This window comes from Gossypium arboreum, chromosome 10 (assembly GCF_025698485.1).
Source record: "Gossypium arboreum isolate Shixiya-1 chromosome 10, ASM2569848v2, whole genome shotgun sequence".
Lineage (NCBI taxonomy): Eukaryota > Viridiplantae > Streptophyta > Magnoliopsida > Malvales > Malvaceae > Gossypium > Gossypium arboreum.
This window is the reverse complement of record NC_069079.1, coordinates 123,445,458-123,466,241: the sequence shown is the minus strand read 5'-3', so window position 1 is coordinate 123,466,241 and position 20,784 is coordinate 123,445,458. Positions and strand designations below refer to the sequence as shown.

The 20,784-nt window shown below is 33.8% G+C and overlaps 1 protein-coding gene and 1 long non-coding RNA gene across 2 annotated transcripts; both read right to left on the bottom strand.

Moving 5' to 3' along the window:
• Nucleotides 1-3,805: 3,805 nt before the first annotated feature.
• Nucleotides 3,806-5,065, bottom strand: LOC108481731 (uncharacterized). Its single transcript, XM_017784821.1, has one exon. It carries the CDS (start codon nt 5,063-5,065, stop codon nt 3,806-3,808), a length of 1,260 nt encoding a protein of 419 aa, XP_017640310.1.
• A 14,603-nt stretch (nt 5,066-19,668) lies between these two features.
• LOC128281516 (uncharacterized) lies at nt 19,669-20,531 on the bottom strand. Its single transcript, XR_008271734.1, has 2 exons — nt 20,363-20,531; nt 19,669-20,066 (listed from the first exon to the last, which is right to left on the bottom strand). It is a non-coding gene; the product is annotated as an uncharacterized LOC128281516 (long non-coding RNA).
• Nucleotides 20,532-20,784: the final 253 nt, after the last annotated feature.

Genomic DNA, 20,784 nt, shown 5'->3' with positions numbered 1-20,784 from the left:
TTTTTTTTTTTGGTGAATTATAAAAAGAAAGCAAAGCTTTAATAGCAACGCGACTAACGCGACTTAAACTCAGGTCACTTCTAGAGCGATGGACACCCTGACCATTAGGTCAACACATAGGGTTCAGCTTCCTCCTTTTCTATATTCTTCAATGTATTTTCTACATAAATTAAACTTTTTGTGTATTAATATAATAGTTAGAAATAATTATTATTCTAATGAATGTATTGGAAATATTACATTATTTTTAATTGTATTTTAGTATTAAAATATTCACTATCAATATGCTAAAAATATACTTATAACAGTATCGTTAATAAATTAGTATGTTTATTCGATAAAATAAATAATATGCATAATCATTGCACGTTTGATAGACTATTTGCAAGTAAATATCATAAAGATATAAAATTTCACCCAAAATATTCTTTAATAGAGTTGATCAAAATACTACTTTTACTTTATTAATTTTTTTTTACGTAGAGGTGTTCATGGGTTGGATTGGGTTCGACTAAAATTTTAGGTCCGTTTGTTAGGCTTAGGCCCGACCTAAAAATAGACCTAAAATTTACCCAAATCCGATCTGAATAAAAATTCTAAAACTTGGGCATCGCCCGCCCGTATTAATTTTTTATATAAAAATTTTTAAAAAATTATAATATATCAAAAATACTAAAAATATTAAAATAAATATTTCTCAACAAATTAAAAATAAAAAAATAATATGTATACTTAAATAACACTAAGATAAGTGCAACTTAACAAACAAATGCCTCTAAAATATAACAAAATTAAAAATAAAACAAGAGTTATATAATATCCAAACAATAATAATAAAATTGTAATAACATAATCGTAAAAGGGTAGCAAAATAGTGAAAAAAAATAGTAACAAAACAATAAAAAAAAGTTTCTTTTTTTTTCATATTCGGGCCAAACCAGGATCGAGAAGCGTTATTTGAGATTTGACCCGTTTTCTAAACGAGCCTTTTTTTTTCCTAAGCCCATTTTTCAAGTTTATATTTTTACTCAAACCCTCTCACTTTTGAGATTGACCTTCGGGCTGAGCGGGATGACCCAACCCATGAACAGATCTACAAAAGTGGAGGTGAAAATATATTATATATAGATATAGATAGACAAATATAGATATATATATATATATATATATTAAATAAAATAACTACCAATAAATTTTAAAATTTATAAATAAATAAATTAACTTTGTTTATAAAATAAAATAGCGCTTATTATGTTCTAATGCCTAAATTATTCCTATTGCTTTTTATTCTACCTAAAATATCCCTATTAATTTTTATACTTCTAAAATACCCTTATTTATATTAAATAAAAATAACTAATAATAAGATTTTAAAATTTATAAACAAATTAATTAATTTTTTTACAAAATACCTAAATTGCTGTTATTAAGTTTTAATGCTTAAATTATCCCTATTAATTTTTATTCTACCTAAAATACCCTATTAATTTTTATACTCCTAAAGGTTTCTTACAAGTTGATTTTATATAATATATAGATAAGTTATGATATTCTTTTTTTCTTAATTTACAAAAACTTAAAATTTCTTTTGTAATTTTTACTTAATAAAAAAATAGAAAACGTGTGTTTAAAACGTCTAAGCACGTTTTTCTTCTAATTTAATGGTTGAATTGTTTTTTTTTTCATCTACAAAATTCAAATTTGAATAATATCGATTTCGATCCAATTGATTTTAATTATTTTCAGTTTGCTATGTAAACCTTTTTTTTTTCTTTTCTTGGTTGCACACGATGGTTTATTATGAGCAGAGATTTAAATTGCGGTCGCGGCCGCATTTTTTATTGCGTTTCGTTTGTCGCGGTTGCGAACATAACGAATGCTATTGCGGTCATTGCAAGTATCGCGGTCGTGAATTTTTCACATAACTTATTGTAAAACAATAATAGCGATTTCAGCGATAACGGTTTCGGACAATGCCGCTACCGCTATATAACAGCCGCTATAGCGATAGCGGACCGCTATTTAAATCCCTGATTATGAGTATTTATTGTGTGAGATGTTATAGTTTTTGCCATTGACGTTATTTGAGTGATAAATTCATTTTTGATATAATTGGTAACGGAGCTTTTAAGCTTATTATACACACATACACAAACACACACAAATTGCCCTTTTACTTGGGGAAGCAAGGTAAAATTGCCTTTGACAACACTGGACTTATGACGCTACGAGATGCAGCAACAAGGTGGTGAAGATGATGGTGGTGGTGGTGTTTTTCTTTTCACAGCAACATTTTTAGGTGACGCTTCGATAGAATCGGCAGTTGCAGGTGTGATTTCATCTTCGGGTACCGTTGTTTCTCCACGATAGGCCATTCCCTCCTCGTCCGGATGCGGCGGACGAGGATTATAGCTCATCGGAATCGGGTCGACCTTCGGAGGAACACGTGCCGAAGGAGCCTCAACCGAAGGTAAACGTGTATACCCTGTGTTTGAATGTGCTTTCATAGGTATTGCAGAATGGGAACTCTGAGAAGTAGAACCACTAGGATGTCTTGTAGGAGGATTAACCCTATCTGAAGTTTGCCATTGTTGGGGCTGGTTAAAACTCGGAGAACTCCGTTCACCCTCTTTCGGAGGAGACCGAGCCGCAACCGATGGTAACGATTGCTTAGATTGGTAGCACTTTTCTTCCACGTGAGTCGGCTGCTGTGGTTTAGGCTCGAAAATTCTCTGATCATTTGAAACACAATCCTGTTCGGATTTCCGGGAAGACTCGAAACTCCCATCACTCTCAGAATCATCATCTTTCGACGGATACCCTTCTGAAGATGCGACCATAGCCGGAGCCTGCTGCTGTTGTCGTTGAAGATGATCGGCGTTTGGAACAGGAAGCGGCCGATGCTGCCGGCTTTCGTTGGCATTATCGCTGCTTGTTCGAATCGTCGATGTTCGTCCCTCGCTGTAATCTTCAACTTGATTCCATTGATGAGCATCCATTGAAGGCAAACTCCCCTGTTTTTTTCTCTCACAGGCCTGTTGATCTGGTTTGGTCTTTACTCTTTAGTTTCTTTAATGTGGATTGAACATGAAATATAAGAATTTTAAAGTAAAAAGAAGATGAAATAATTTAATGTCATTGCTTCATGTGAAGAACCAAGAATAAAGTGACCATGTTGTAAAGAAATAAATTAAAGAATAAAAATATTTTAAATGACCCTTGAGAAGCTTATATTTCACACTTATTCAAATAAAGTTAAATTTTAATTTTAATCCTTCTACTATTTTTAAATTAATAATTTAATTTTTATACTTTAATTTCATATAATTTTATATTATTAAGTACATCGAATCGTGCATATGGATCAACAAAAGAAACTATTTAAATTTTACTATTAGTTTTTTTATTTTAAGTAAGTTCTGAATTTAATCTTTATATTTTAATTTGATTGTTTTAATTTTTTATTTTTAAATTTTAAATTTCAATTTTGATGAAATTATGGTTGCTAAATTCATCATGTCCTGTTATTTTTAAAGTCCGATGTGACAAACATATCACCACATATGTAATGCTACGTAAGATTATTAGCTAGCTTCACATGTTACTCACAATAAAATCAAAACTAAATTATAAAAATTAAATCCACAACTTACAAATAGTAAAATTTAACCAAATTTAACGAAAAAAAATTACATATAACTTATATTACATATCTTAAACTTCTTGTACACATAAATGAACACACATACCTATTACACATTACTTCACCTGTAGGATGGTGTTTTCACACAATATAATGGTTGTATCACTGGCAACATGATGATGAAGACTGTGGTTTATTAGTATGGCTTCTCTTTACTTTAACATTTTTGTTCTCCGCTTCGGCTGAATCATCTGCTGTATTTCCCTGGGTCATTGCATACTCTTCATGATACAGCAGACTACGAGGTTTAGGGTTCATGAGAATGGAATTCGGGTCACGGGTGGAAGGAGGCTTAACCCGAGGTGTCGGAGAATGGGAACTCTGATAACCACTAGGATGATGAACATGTTTTGAAAGATCGACAACTGAAGGCAACTGATGATCAGAGGCAACTTTGTTAATCAAAGAATAAGAATCATCTTTTGTTGCATATCCTTTGATAACTGGAGCCTGCTGTTGCTGAAGATGATCGGAATTTTGATAACTTTCTCGAGGAGGAAGATGATCGGAGCTCTGATAACTTTCCCGAGGCTCATGCTGCTGCTGTTGAAGATGATTGAAACTCTGATGATAACTTTCCGAAAGCTGTTGCTGTTGTTGAACATGATTGGAACTCTGATAACTTTCCAGAGGAGGCCGATGCAGTTGTTGAAGATGTCCCGACTCCTGATAACTTTCTCGAGGCTGATATTGCTGTTGTTGAAAATGATCGGAACTCTGATAACTTTCCCGAGGAGGCTGACGCTGTTGTTGATGAAGATGATCGGAACTCTGACAACTCTCCCGATGAGGCTGATGCTGTTGTTGAATATGATCTGAGCTCTTATAAGTTTCCCGAGGCTGATGCTGTTGTTGAATATGATCTGAGCTCTTAGAAGTTTCCCGAGGCTGATGCTGTTGTTTAATATGATTTGGACTCTGATAACTTTCTCGAGGAGGACGAAGCTCTTGTTGAATATGATTTGAGCTCTTATAAGTTTCTCGAGGCTGATACTGTTGTTGAAGATGATCGGAACTTTGATAAATATCTCGAGGAGGTGGATGCTGTTGTTGAATATGATCTGAGCTCTTATAAGTTTCCCGAGGAGGCCGATGCTGTTGTTGAAGATGATCGGAACTTTGATAAATATCTAGAGGAGGTGGATGCTGTTGTTGAATACGATCGGAACTCTTAGAAGTTTCCCGAGGAGGCCGATGCTGTTGTTGAAGATCAACAGAGCTCTGATAACTTTCTCGAGGAGGTCGATGCTGCTGCTGGCTCTTGTTGGAATTGTCGTGGGTCGTTCGTCCCTCTCTGTAATCTTCATCCTGGTTCCCTTGATGAGCACCCATTAAAGGCAAGCCTTGAGAAAGCTGATTCATGGTATTTTTACATAAACTGGGAACTCAACGACTCCCTTGTTTCTCCCAGAAACTGGCCTGGTCTGGTTTGGTGTCTTAGTTTCTCGATATTTATTCAGCAAGAAATCAAAATTTTAAAAGTGAAATAATTTAGCTGTCATTGGGCAAGTAAAAGGATGCACCAGATTATAAAAAGTAAATAGAATAAAAGAACCCACCAGCTTGTATTTCACACTTCCTCCGCCAACAGTTGTGCGTTTCGATAACGTTTTCAAATTTTGGCATTAATATTATTGTTAGAGAATATAGATTCAAATGCTTGTAACTAAATAATTTGAGAATATAGATTCGAATATATGTAAGTGAATAATTTTTTAAGGGTTGTGGTTTGAACAAAGCTTATGAGATTGAAGACTGTAAAATATTCAAACCTCCCATCAAATTTTCTCAATAGGTTGCTTCTTTTTTAACCTTATTAATGAAATAATCCTTTAATTTTTCAAAGTTTAATCTTTTAGGCTGGAAAGTAGCAATGGGGGCACAGTGAAGGTGCCAAATGAAAATAAAAAGACAAAACAATCAAAGTTTTAGGTGTCACTAACACCACCCAAAAAATGGATAGATGTCACTAACATCACTAAAAATGGAAACCCAATGCCACAACTAAGAAATTTTTCATTTTCATTTTACTAATTTTTTAGTAAGATTCAGATATAGTTTGTATTCATTTTCAGTTTACTAATTTTTAGTAAGATTCAGATATAGTTTGTATTCATAAACATAAATAAATTATAAAAATAATCATTTTAGATTATATTTTAGTTACTTATGTTATCATTCTATTATGAAATGATCACTTTATCGTTAAACTCTGCTCTCTTATGGCAGTCCTACGTGACAATTCAAATGGGTTTTAAATACCAACTTGGATGTCTAATTGTTCAGATGAAAATAAGTTTTTAATTAAATAAATTTAATTTGGATTGTCACATAGGACATCTAAGTTGACATTTAAAACCTATTTTGACTGCCACGTAGGATCGCCGTTAGAAAGGTAACGGAGATTAACGATAAAGTGACCACTTCGTAACAAAATAATAACGTGCTTGACTAAAACGTAATATTTCAAACATAAGTGACTAAAATGTAATCTGAAACAAACAAAAGTAACTATTTTTAGAGTTTACCCTAATTTTTTTTAAGTGTAATATATTTTATTATTGTACACATCACTTATTAAGGTATTATTTTAAGATTTCAATCAAGGATCTTATTCCACATGCTTTGAAGATGGAGTGTAGATGTAATGTGTGGTCTTGTGATGGAATGCAGAGAATATCAATTACTATTTAAATCTATGATTTGAATCCATTGAAAATAACATATATTTTTCAATATTTAGATAAAAAGGAATATATTCAGCAAACAACATACAATCATGGCTGAGCTTTATGCTAAAGTAAATCTGCTGTATCATGCTCATCTCTTTAGGATGCTGAGCCCTTGTTGATTACTTTGCTGGTGATGGTGATTGTAGGAGTTCTTACTCTAACATCATCTACCATGTAGTCTTCATTTACGTCATCTGTGTCCGATGACTCTATGATAAAATTTTAAAAAATATTCATATCAAACATATATCCCTATTTAATATTTACATGGTGATTTATTTGGATTATAATTTTTCGGAAGAACCCTAACCCTTAATGGAGGAGAATGATGCTGCTGCTCGTTGGAATTTCAATTTCATGTTCAAGTTTAGGATTAATATTTGAGGAATATGTGAATTCTGGATGCAGGCTGTTTATTTAGTTTAATACTTTAATGATTCATTAAATACTGCAAGAAATGTTATCAGAATTGAAAAAAAAAAACAGCTAAAAGATAGTGTGATTCGATTTTAAAATATATTTTTGGTTTTATTCCGTGATTTTGGCCCATATTTATTGTCCTAATATTAGAATTTATGTTTATCAACTTTTTAGATTCTTTTTTAAAAAATTATTTAATTATTGTTGATGCAAATAAAATTTGGTAGTCGAAAACATTATAACTTACATTTTGACCTGAGTAGTATGGGCACAATAATATTGTGTAAATCAGTAAAGACCACCTTATAAGGCTAAGTACTCTTAGGTGACCGATAATAAAGTAATACCATGAAAAAAAGGTGAAAAGAACTACGGTTGGGGAGTGAAATAAAACATATAAAACCACAAGCTCCCAAGCAATGGGAGGAAAGGCTAAGTATGTTTTGCATTTGTATTCACGCCTTTTAAGAAGAGCTGTTAAATCAAGTTTTCAATTAGGTGAAGGAAGTATAATTGCTTTACCAATAGTTGAAATCCAATCAAGAGTCGTTTCGGCATATATTCTTACTGATGTGATTAATTTCCATCATGTTTAAATCCGTAAAAATAAATAATTAGAAATTTTGAATTGTACCTCGTGAAAAAAAAATTAGTGAAATTAACCTTCTCATTTCTTTTAGTTTTTTTAGAAATAAATGAAACTCTTAAAATGCTAAAAAAGAAATCCTTAAATATTTTTTTATTGAGTGGTCTCTAATCTCTTTTTTATTTATCTCGTTTAGAATTTATTTTAATTCTTCATTTTAATTTAGTTGTTGAGAAAATTGAACAAAGATTTTCTTATTCTAGATGGTTAAATTGAAAATCGGTGATGAAAAGTAAAGAGCAATAATTCATAGTTCCACTAAATTCATGTCTCCTCAATTTGATCCAATCGTAATACAAAACAAACTTCAAGTAGAGTTTATGAATTTTACTTCATAAGAAACAAGGATAAAACTTAAATGAGAACTTGATGCGAAGGAATCATAAAAAGTTGACATCAAACTTGATGAGATTAAGAGATCAGCCATGGTTTTCATAAGATGATACAACAACCACCCGATGACGACACTGGCGCCGGCTTTACGTTCAATGAAGCAGCTGTGCGTTGCGGGTAGCCTTGTGGAGGATTCGATGGAACTGGAGGTACTTCTTCAGCCAAGTTGTTTGCTGCCAAGGTACTTAATTGTTGTAGATAATGCGGATCCGGATATGCCATCACGGGTGAAACTGCCTGGGGTTGCGGATAGTTCGGGTCCGGATATGCCTCCGCAGGTGTAGCAATCGGGGATTGCCGATAGCCTTGTGGAGGGTTCGATGCAACCAAGTTGTTTGTTGTCAAGGTACTTACTTGTTGTAGATAGTATGGATCCGGATATGCCACCACGGGCTCATGTATCTTTGGAACATGAACTACATTCGGAATCGAATGCTGGTGAAGTTCAGTTGTTTGTTGATTATGTAGAGGAGATTTTAGAGGTGAATGACTCATATTTCCTAGAAAATCTACTGTTTCACTCGATATTTTGCTGTGTTTTTCTCTTGGTTTCTTGGATATATATACATGAACCAAACCCAGAATATATACGTTTAATTGTATATATACACACTTTCGAATTTTATATGTACACATACACACTAAAGAAAGGGACTCAAGCCTAACTCTTTTGAAGAAATTAGGTACATGAAACATAAAGTTATCTGTGGCAGCTTAAGTTTTACTTGTTCCTTTTTGGATTCTTTGATTCATAATTAAAGCTTGAATACACATATATTCATGAGTGAGGTAAGGTCGGATCAAATTTATATATGTTATTAGTAGTAAATATAGTTGATCAAGCTTTGATTTAAGTAGCAATATGGACACTAAATTTTATTGAAACTCGCTTATATTTGTGAATAATTATTTGAGACAATTTAAGTCCACTGAATTTTTTAAATATATTATTTTTATTTAAATATAGTTATTTCATATAAAATAATCATTATATACACTGTCACTAAAAATAAAATAAAATTCACAAATGAATTCATCATAAGTTCTGATTATATCTACTAGTTTTGACAAAATGCTTGAACTATCCATAATTCCTCCTCAAACCATAAATAGAAGGATAATACAATTCAGTGCATTCAAACCCACGTCCTCTTATATTGATAATAATGCTCATATCAATCGAATTAAGATTCAATATTTTATACTTAATATATTAAACTCTGTTGATAGATTTCATTAAAAAAATTAAAAAAATATGTATAAAATAAATATCTTTAAATTGGAGGGTTGATAGATTTTGTAGGAAATGTTTAGTCGAAAACTGACCGAAAGTTAGTATAAATTGGGTGTTTAATTTATTATAATAATGCATGCATGAAGGCATGCCATTTGCTGGCTGTTAAACAAACAATGGTAGACGGCTTTCGGAAAAAAGGGAATAAAAATTTATTAGCCAATTTGTCTGTCTTTGTATATGGATAAGACTTTTTCATTTATTATAAATAGATTCCACGAATTTCACGTCGCATAACAATTCTAATCGATCTCAATTATATACAAATCCGAACAAGGGTAATGAATTGGTTGATCTGAAAAATCGGTATATATATTATGTAAAATATTGATTGAACTATGAGGTTTAACGGATTGAATCGAATTTTAAATATTTTATTTTATTTTTATGAATTTTAATGATTTATTTAATCGAATTAGTTATATCTATAAATTAATGGTATGATTAATTTGATAACTGGTTCAATTTTAAAACTTTTTAACTTAAGAGGAGGGCAGAAATCTGAAAAACTATTTTCGAAATTTTTGAAAATTTTATTTAGGCTTTCTAAGAATTTTTAAAATTTTAATCAAGTTCTACTAAATATTTGAAAATTTTAATTAAACCCTCGAAATTTTTAAAGATTTTAATTAGTCGCTTCAAAACTTAATGTGATATTCCAGCACTAGAGACAACAATAAATTTCTAAAAGATTTCCATTAGTTATAAAACGAATATGAAAAATACCTTAATTATAAAAAAAGATCTAAGAGTTAAACTATTTGTTCGGCTCAATATAGGAGGACGTGAGTTTAAGTGTGTTGAAGCGCATTATCCTCTTATTTATAGGTTGAGGAGAGACTATGAGTAGTTCTTATGCCAAAAGGAGCAAATATGATTAGAACCTGTTAGTGAGTGTCACAGCTGCTACCAAGAATACATGATAGGTGGATGAGCCAGGTTAAGTGGAACCACGCAGGAGCAAGAGGGAAAAAAGAATTCCAACCTCTCTAACAGATTTTGTCCTATCTTAGGGAACAAACTATAAATAAGACGCATGTGTAAACCCTAGGATATAGAAAAAAAAAAGCTCTGAATTACTATTTTCTTTGAAATCTAAGCTTCTTTCTCTCATCTAATTTTCTCAATTTCTGCAATGTTCTCCTTCCAAACACTGATCATAATAAATTGGTGCTTTCATTAAACTTCTTCACGGTGAATCATTCAGAACCCATTAAAGCCCTTCAAGACACTACCGCTCACCATGACAAGGTTTTCACCTCGCTACAAAATTATGTTACAACTCAGGAACAATGGAACACAACTATCTAGTTCACACTTCAGGACATGGCCAGTCAGTTACACGCCATCTCTGCTCAGTTGGGAATCTCGGCGGCTACATCTAGAAGAGGTGATATCACCATCGATAGCAGTGCAGTGCAGGGAAAAGTAAAGCTCCGCGCCGATTCTGATGATGTTTTTCCCTTTGCTCCAAAGCTTGTCTAGGTGGAACTTCCTTTGTTTACTGGGAAAGATCCAAATGAATGGTTAGCATCACTTTATGATTTTTTTGAGTTTTACAATACGGAAAACCATCACCGCGTCACCATGGCTTCTTTCCGAATGGAGGGCACGGAAATAGTTTCAGTGGATGCAACGTCAACGGTTAACTGGCTGGGTGGAACCACTTGGTTGATGCGATTCAAAAGTGGTTCACCGTTCTGGACATTGAATCACCGGCGAGACAATTGTCTAAATTGACTCAAAGAATGACAGTGGAGGATTATCAATCTCAGTTCGAAGATTTAGCTCGCGTATTCATAATGTATCCGATGAGTTCTTAACAGACTGCTTTATTTCAGGCTTGCGTGTAGATATCAAGCATGAGGTGCTTAGCCATCATCCTTCTTCTATGATCGAGGTTCAGGCACTTGCTCGATTTCAGAAAGCTCATTTACACGACTGACGGCAATTGGGTCGGGCCTCCTCCAACAAGCCGCTCCCTTCATTACCCACTCCCAATCTGGCTACTCTTAAGCCTAAGTTTCAACCGGGCCGTCCCCCTCCAGTAGATCTACCCAATCTAGCACTTTCCTCTATCCCAACCTCTCGCCGTATTTCTTCGCCTGAAGCTCAAGCACGTCATGAAAAGGGGTTGCATTATTACTGTGATGCCAAGTATCTGCCTGGGCATAAATGCAAAGACCCTCAACTATTTCTGTTGGATGATGAAAGCACATCTGTTGTTTCACCTCCACCACAATCACCACTACCCCTTATTGCCTCAGACAGTGATGACGTTGATGGATCTTATCCTAATAAATCTTTAGTTTCCTTGAATGCCTTAGTAGGTGGGATTCACCCTAATACCATCAGGGTCGTAGGAACCATTTCTGGTCATTCCGTTCGGATTCTAATCTATGGCGATAGTACACATAATTTTATTCAGTCTCACGTGGCCAAGCATTTGGGACTGTCGGTTACTTCTACCCTCAATTTTAGTGTCATGGTAGGCAGTGGTCAAAAACTGCAGAATGAGAGGTGTATTAAGGATCTTCACCTACGTGTTCAAGGTATGAAAATTGTGACAGACTTTTATGTGTTTCCGTTGAAAGGTACTGAATTGGTTCTTAGAGTCGCGTAGCTAGCTACTTTGGTTCCGATAACAATGGATTTCTCCAAATTATCGTTACAATTTCGACAAGGCACTATCGACATCTATTGGTTGAATGAGTCTAGTTCAGGTCCTCAACAGGTTCAGTTGCACTCTCTCCATCGGATGGCCGAAACTAACGCCATGGCCACGTGTTATCTGTTGCATCTTCAATAACCATCCTTGGTTGGGCCTTCTATTGAGTCGCCTGACATGGTAGCTCTCTTAGCAGAATTTGAATCAGTGTTTGTTCCCCCTCAAGGCCTTCCACCTGCTAGACCAAATGACCATGCCATAAATCTCCAACCCGACGCGAAGCCAGTCAATGTTCTCCCTTATCGTTATCCCTATTTCCAAAAAGCGGAGGTCGAACGCCAATTTCAATAGATGTTGGATCAGAACTTAATCCGCCGAAGCACTAATCTATTTTCTTCTCCAATCCTCGTCGTTAAGAAAAAGGATGGTACGTGGCGGTTTTGTGTAGATTATAGAGCGTTGAATACCGTCACGATCGAAAACAAGTTTCCTATTCCAACAGCCGATGAATTATTTGATGAGTTGGGCAACTCTTAGTTTTTCTCAAAGCTTGATTTGCTTACTGGCTATGTAACACCCCCTAACCCCAAACCGTCGCCGGAACGAGGTTATGAGGCATTACCGGACATATCAGACAACTTACGAATAATTTACAATTAATATAAGTTTCATAGTATAATATAATAATTAAGTCCCTGTCTTGAACTTTCGAAGTTCAAACACATATTAAAAGAGGAACGGGACTCGTTCGTGTATTCCAAATATATATACATTTTTTTTTATAAAAATTTTGGCAGCATTTCTGCTTATTTTTACCTAAACCTCCTGCAAATTGAAACCAAAACCACTAACACCAATGTTTCACATTTATATAACTAATATTTATATCATTAACACAATTTTAACTTAATAACTATCATAGCATCATTCAAAATTGATTAAAAACTTCATTCATTTAACAACTTAATGTTCATGTATCAAAATATCATGTACTTTTCTTTCCATTTCATTTAACCATCTAAATTTTATAATTCATCCTTCACTACCCAAAGTAATATACATATTCAAGTGACTAAACAACACCTATGTACATGCCACCTTTACCCAAAAGAAAAATATACATCACCAAATTTGTGTTGGAGTCGGGATTGTTCTGGATACTGAGCCGGAACACTTGACTTCTACTAACTCATGACGGAGACAACCGTCTGTTGAGTATGGATATACTCAGTGGTATTACTATAAATCAAGACTATTTAATATTAATAAATTACAAACATCAACCATAAATTTTATAATTATTTAAACTACTTTTATATATAATTATTTTACTTCATAAAATCTTAAATTCATAATTCATTTTTCTCATACTAACTCAATTCATAATTTAACTCATACATTCTTTCTCGTAGTTTTCAATAGTGCTAAAACAAATAACATCATTTTCAAAATTTCATTTCAATTATTTATCCTATTAACAAAGCTCGAACTATGACAGATACACGGATTTCCACCCAAACACACCAGAATATCCAACCCAAACACACCAAAATATCCAACCTAAACACACCCGGAATATTGTAAATCTTCCATAACACACCGGTATAATATATCCTCCCAACACACCAATAAGGCATTAAATGCCTATTCGGATAAACCGAAGTATATAATAACAGAAACATCTTCTCGGCCGAACTACAGCCATTTGTATCGAATCTAGTCCGACGAGTTAATAGGGTATTATTTTACTTTTTCTAATTTCAATTTCACATACTTACCTCAAGTCTTATTTACCATACATAACAATTAAAATTTCAGCAATCAATAATAATTAAAATTCGAATTATAGTAATACACACCGTAATTCTCCCGTTTTAGTCCTTGATGACTTTCTCCTTTCCTTTCGATGCTGATGCTTCAGGTTCTTTGTTGGCTACGAAAATAATAATTTATAATCATCAATACAACATGATTCAATTTAATTCACGAGCCTAAACATGCAAATTTAACCATTTTTAATGTATATATATAATTTCACCATTAAGCTGTCTACTTGAGTCATTGTTACTAAATTATTTATATCTTGAGCTACGAAACTCCAAATTAATATCCGTAAATTTTCCTTAAAATTAGACTCATATATCTTCTAACCATAAAATTTCCAGAATTTTTTGTCTAGCCATTTAGTACAGTTTATTCGTTAAATACTCCCCTGTTATTTCATTTGACAGTTCTGACCTCTCTCTACTAAAAATAAATTATCTCATTGTAAAAAACTCAAATAAGGTTCTTGTTTATTTATTTTGAAACTAGATTCATTAAGGAGTTCACATATATAAATTACACTCCATAATAATTTTTGTACAATTTTAATGATTTTCCAAAGTTAAAACAGGGCATCTCGAAATCACCCCGAACCAGTATTACAAAATTTCAAATATCTCTTGATTCATCAATTAATTGCTTACACAGTTTCTACTATAAGAAACTAGACTCAATAATATTTAATTCCATATTTTGTTCATCCTCTAGTTCAATTTATAAAATTTTTAGTGAATTTTCAAAGTCAGACCATTGCTACTTCCCAAAACTGTTTTGATGTAAAATGTTAATAACCAAATTTATAACACCAATTCACACCTTATTTCTATTCAAATTTCATTTAAACTCAAATTTAACTATTAAATTTTCAACATATTTTCTTAATTCCGAATTTTCCTCAATTTAGTCCCTAAAACACAAAACTTATAGCTTACTTTGCAATTCAATCCTTATATCTATTCTAACTTGAATTTCATTCAATTAAACCCCTATTTCATCATTTTATTCAACATGAACTTTGTTTAAAACCTAAGAACTTCCAAACTAACAACTTAATTTCATCAAAACTTGTTTTAAGACTTCTAAAAATCAAAATTATGAGAAAAGGACTTGATTGAGCTTACCAATTAACTCCAAGCTTCATAAACCCTATTTCCCTTTTCTTTCTTCTTTCTCCCTGTTTCTTCTTTGTTTTCGTTTTCATTTCCTTTTCTTTTAACTTATTTGTTTCTTTTATATATAATAATAATATAATATAATATAATATAATATACTTAATTATTAAATAAATATATATTTTTTAATCAATAAAATCTTTGATATTTTCCACGTTAAACCGCCTCACTATAGGAAATGGTTTAATTTCCTCTTAAGTCCTTCTAATTTTCTTTAATCTATAATTAAACTTTTACCCTTATTCAATTTAATCCTTTTTACTAATTACTCTAAATTAAGCTAAATTTACTTAATTAAAACCTAATTAAACACACTACTAGACTCATAAATATTTTTAATAATTATTTTCGAACTTATTTCACTAAGACGGAGACCCGATAACACACTTTTCTGGTGCCCACGGATTTTGGGTCGTTACAGGCTACCGCCAAATTCGAGTTCAGGCTGCCGATGTTCACAAAACTGCATTTCGTACACACTAGGGCTACTACGAATTTCTCGTCATCCCTTTTGGCCTGACCAATGCTCCTTCTACTTTCTAAGCTACAATGAATGATATTTTTCGCCCATTTTTATGCAAATTTGTATTGATCTTTCTTGATGATGTACTTGTTTACAGTCGCTGGTGGCCGGATCATTTGGAGCATGTTCGGCAAGTCCTCTTACTATTGCAAAAGACTGGATTTGTTGCCAAGCGAAGCAAATGTACATTTAGGCAACCTACAGTCGAGTATTTGGGACATATCATTTCCAGGGAGGGTTTAGCTGTTGATCCGGCTAAAATCAAGGCAATACATAATTGGCATACCCCCACAACATTACAGGAGGTCCGTAGCTTTCTCGGCCTCACCGAGTACTACCGACACTTTATTAAAGGTTTCGCTTCTACCGACACAAATCACCCTTTCGCGTGAACTCCTGCGGCTCAAACGACCTTAGAACACCTTAAAACATGTATTTGTTTTCCACCAGTGTTAGGTCTGTCTCAATTCGATAAAGAATTTCAGGTCGAAACAGATGTATCAAGTGTCGGCATAGGGGCAGTTCTCACTTAAGAAGGTAGATCATTGGCCTATTTTAGTCAAAAATTATGCCCTCGTTTACAGAACTCCTCAACCTACTCTCTCGAGATGTACGCAATAAACCAAGCGGTTGGCAACTGGCGCCAATATTTGGTGGTTCACAAATTCAGTATTCTTACGGACCAGCATACCCTACGCGAATTAAACCAACAGACTATACAAACCCCAAAATAGCAACGATGGCTTTCTAAATTGGTAGGCTATGATTTCGACATTCACTATCGTCCAGGAAAATAAAATACAGTCGCGGATGCCTTGCCGCGCGAAACATTGGCTAGTTTTATGGCCCTCTCTCGGCCTATTTTGGGGACTCTTGAAGCAATTCGTGCAGCAACACTTGCCGATGGTGACCTACAATTGCTTCAAGCTGGATTACAACAAGGTACCACTAATTTCGTTAGATAAGATGACAGAGATGGTTCAATTTTATTCCACGAGCGCATTCTAGTTCCTAACGATACAGCCGTGCATAGTTCAGTATTGGGGGGTCATGCTGGGATTACGAGGACCTTCCATCGTCTTGCTTCTGGGTTTTATTAGAAAGGAATGCGTCAGGATGTTCTCCACTTTGTTCTCAATTGTCAAGAATGTCAATATATGAAGAGTGATAGTTTATCGCCCGCAGGTTTGCTTCAGCCTCTTCCTATTCCTTCCCAAGTATTTGAAGATATATCTATGGATTTCATTATTGGATTACCTAGATCCAATGGTAAATAAGCTATTATGGCGGTCGTGGACCATCTTACAAAGTATAGCCATTTTTTTCCTTGCCTCAACATTTTGATAGTGCCTATGTTGCTCGTGTTTTTATGCAAAGAATAGTTAAATTACATGGTATTCCATGAACCATTGTGAGAGACAGAGATCGCATTTTCCTGAGTATATTCTGGAAGAATTGGCCAAATTACAAGGAACAGAATTATGTTTCAATTCTGCCTACCACATCTAATCTGATGGTCAAACGGAAGCGTTAAATCGTTGCCTCGAAATGTATTTACGTTGCATGACGGGGGATGATCCTATCGAATAGGAAAAGTTTTTAGCTTGGGCAGAGTATTGGTATAATACAGCGTTTCAAACATCTGCTGGCATGACACCCTTTCAGGCGCTGTATGGTCGCGCACCTCCTACCATCCTTACTTATTTGGAAGGTAGCTCTTCCAATAGGCAACTAGCTCAAGAACTCTTGGAACGAGACAAATTTTTGACACTTTTGAAACACAATTTGACAAAGGCTCAAACTCATATGAAGCTCCTAGCGGACAGGAATCGTCACGATCTTGAATTGGCTGTGGGCAGTTGGGTGTTTGTAAAACTACAGCCTTATCGACAACTGTCTTTAGGACTACAGCGGCATCAAAAACTTGGACCTCGCTTCTTTAGTCCTTACCAAGTTTTACAACGCATCGAGTCAGTTGCGTATAAACTTGACTTGCCAGACTCAATAAGAATTCATCTAATTTTCCATATTTCTTAGCTCAAGCCTTGCCTCGGACGACCACTACAACAGATCACACCTCTACCACTGCTGCGCGAGAACATTTCACTTGCCTCTAGAACTTCAAACCTTGAGGATAAGGTTTCTTCTCCAGGGTATTGTCACAGATGCTACCAAGAATACAGGACAGGTGAATGAGCCAGGTCAAGTAGAACCACGCAGGAGCAAGAGGGAAAGAAGAATTCCAACCTCCCTAACAGATTTTGTCCTATCTTAGGGAACAAACTATAAATAAGATGCTTGTGTAAACCCTAGGATATAGAAAAAAAACTCTGAATTACTTTTTTCTTTGAAATCTAAACTTCTTTCTCTCATCTAATTTTCTCAATTTCTGCACTGTTCTCTTTCCAAACACTGATCAGAACAGTGAGATTATTCAAAAAAGAGTCCTTAATATACTTGAATGGCTGAGTGATACCGGTTAATTAGTATTCATAATTATGGTAAGATAATGATAAAGTTTTTTGTTGAAAATATTACCTGAAAATTTGTAGATAAATTAAACAATTTTATTTATTAAATTGTGGTATTAGTATTGAAACTTTCTTAAATAGAAAGAAATTTAATTTATGGGTCTTTCAAATATTTTAGTGATCAAATTGTAACATTTTTAGTTAAGTGATTAAAATAAAATTTAACTATAATTTAATAACTATTGATGTAATTTACCCTAAATATTATCATAGGTACCAAAATTAAAAGAAAGTTGTAAAACTTTAAAATTAACGTGGACCAAAACAAATTTAAGGAATAAATCGAGAAAAATTGCCAATAAATCATGCATCGAATTTGGGGTTTTTCAAAGTAGAGTAATTCTGAGACACTATTAGGAGCATATTTTTTCATTTGGTTGGTAACTTTGTTTAAAGATTTCGGAAACGAAATTGGACTTTTCAATTTCGAGTTAGCAATTGATGAATTAAGCGCAATTCTATCATTTTACTACTAGCAGAACCACATGATAAAATAGTTTCCGTTAGAAGTACATTATCACACTCCACATCTATTTGTCTAAAATTCATCTCCTAAGCTATACGCACCCCTTCTAAAATTGCTCTTGATTCAACTCTAAAAATTGCCTATTTAGCAACCTTCATCGAAAAGGCACATAACTAATTTACATTCGAATCCCTAAACATGGAAACATTCAATTAACTTACCCCATCTGTACGGTTTTTATAAGATGGTACAACGACAACCAACGGCTGTAGCAGCCACCGCCTTAAGGTCGATGAAGGTAGACAGTGGTGGTTTTGCTCATGCATAGGGCAGATTCAGATAGTGTTGTGTAGGATTTGATACAACCAAGTTGTTCGTTTACTTGTTGTGGATAGTGCGGCGCTCATGTATCTTAGGAACATCAACAACTTTAGGAATCGAATGCTGGTGTTGATCATGTTGAGATTTTTAAGCTCATATTTCCTACAAAATCTACTGTTTCATTCAATACTTTGTTATGCTTTCTCAGACTCTTGGATTTATATATATGGTATGAAACTGCAATTTCATATCATCTAGGGGTGAATTAGAGGGCTGACATGGGCGCTGCCCCCCTAAAATAGAAAAATTTTGATTTAATCCTTTAAAAATTACATTTTTACTCTCGTAAAAACTATCATTTAATTTCGGCCCTCTAATAAAATTTTATGGCTTTGCTCCTAATGTCATTCCCATTCCTTTCCAATAGAAGAATGACAAATTAGATTTTTCTTCTTAATTTTTACCATTTTTTGTTTAATTTGAATTTTTTCAGAAGGAAAAATCTGATTTGTTATTCCCTTATTGGAAAGGGATAGAAATGACGTAAAATCACAGTTTCATACAATCCCTTCTTATATATATATATATTGAATCAAACCTAATATATTCATATAATATATGTACTAAGGAAAAGGACTCAAACCTAAATCTATAGAGGAAATTACGTCCATGTGTTTTTATATAAAGACATATGACAATATCTTAAATCATTTTATAATTTTTTTATTTCATCTATAATATAAAGAATGATTATATATAAACATTTCTTTTCCTATCATTTTTATTAAATTTTTAAATATAAGTAATATATATTTTTAATATTTAAATTAAAAATAAAAAATATGAAAATGGATTAGACTGAACTAAACATAAACTTCAAATGTTGAAACCTGAATTTGACTCGATTTAATTAAATAATAAGGAAAAGTACTTAAGCTCAAATCTTTAGAGGAAATTAGGCGACAATATCTTAAGTTCTTCTGTAATTTTTTTATTTTATTGATAGTATATAGAATGATTATTGTAATAGCCCAAATTTGACCGGGCCCATAATTAAATAAAACCCAAAAAAATAATAAAATAAATAAGTGTTTATTTTATTACAGTCCATTTACAGGCCCAACCACATTAACCCAAAGCCCAGCAGACTAATCCTACCCCTGACCCAGCTAAACTACCCAAAACCCAGTACCCGATTACAACCCGATTAGCCTACTCCTAAGACCCAATAAGCTGCATCCCGAAGGCCCAAATGCTTAACCCTAGGTCAGGAACCCTAGGGTTTCTGCACCTTTCAGCGCAGCAAGTATCCGCAGACCTCGTATCGAGCCACTATCAGTTCCCTCACCGTCGTCGTGATCCGCACCGTTAACCTGCAAAAGGAAACAAAGAAACAGCAAATATGGCAAGAGGAATTTGTTGATTTGTTTCTATTTTTTAAATCGGTTATAAAAAACCAAACGATGTAAACAGAAAAGGGGGGCTTTTGTTTTACGAATTTTTTTTCAGATGAACACACAAACAAAAGATATACAAAAGAGATATACGCATATATTTACAGAAATAAAAAATAGGTAGTTTTCATACAAAAAAACAGAGGTGATTTATTTGCTCTATTCCTTTCTTTTTTGCATGTAAATAGTGTTAACAATAAGAAAGAAGAGATTACCTGCGTTTGGCCAAGAGGAAGGAGGGCTTTTAGCCTTTCCACCGCCGTACACAGCGGCGCATACAATGCGTGGCCATTCGCAGTCCAGTGGCCGGAGGCCTGAGGTTGGGGCCGGAGAGCCCTTTTTCCTCCTATTTCAGAGGATTCTAAAATTTTTTTTTTAAGACTGATTGCTAAATGAATTTTAGGCCTAAGTTTTAGCTTATATAATCCAACAAAAACGACGTCGTTTTGCTTAAAATAATAAGCTTTAAAACGGCGTCGTTCCAAGGAGGATTCACGTCTTGACCCGATGACCCGGGGAGGATCCGCGTGTTTTTGATAAATGGGCAAATTGCCTAATCGCCCCTTCTGTGTTTTCAAATTCTTTAAATTCATTTTTATATTTATTTCAATTTAACTCCAGCGCCTTTTTAAATCAG

Excerpts from the sequence above, each read along its gene's own strand:
- LOC108481731 (XM_017784821.1), bottom strand. The coding sequence starts at position 5,065 with ATGAATCAGCTTTCTCAAGGCTTGCCTTTAATGGGTGCTCATCAAGGG.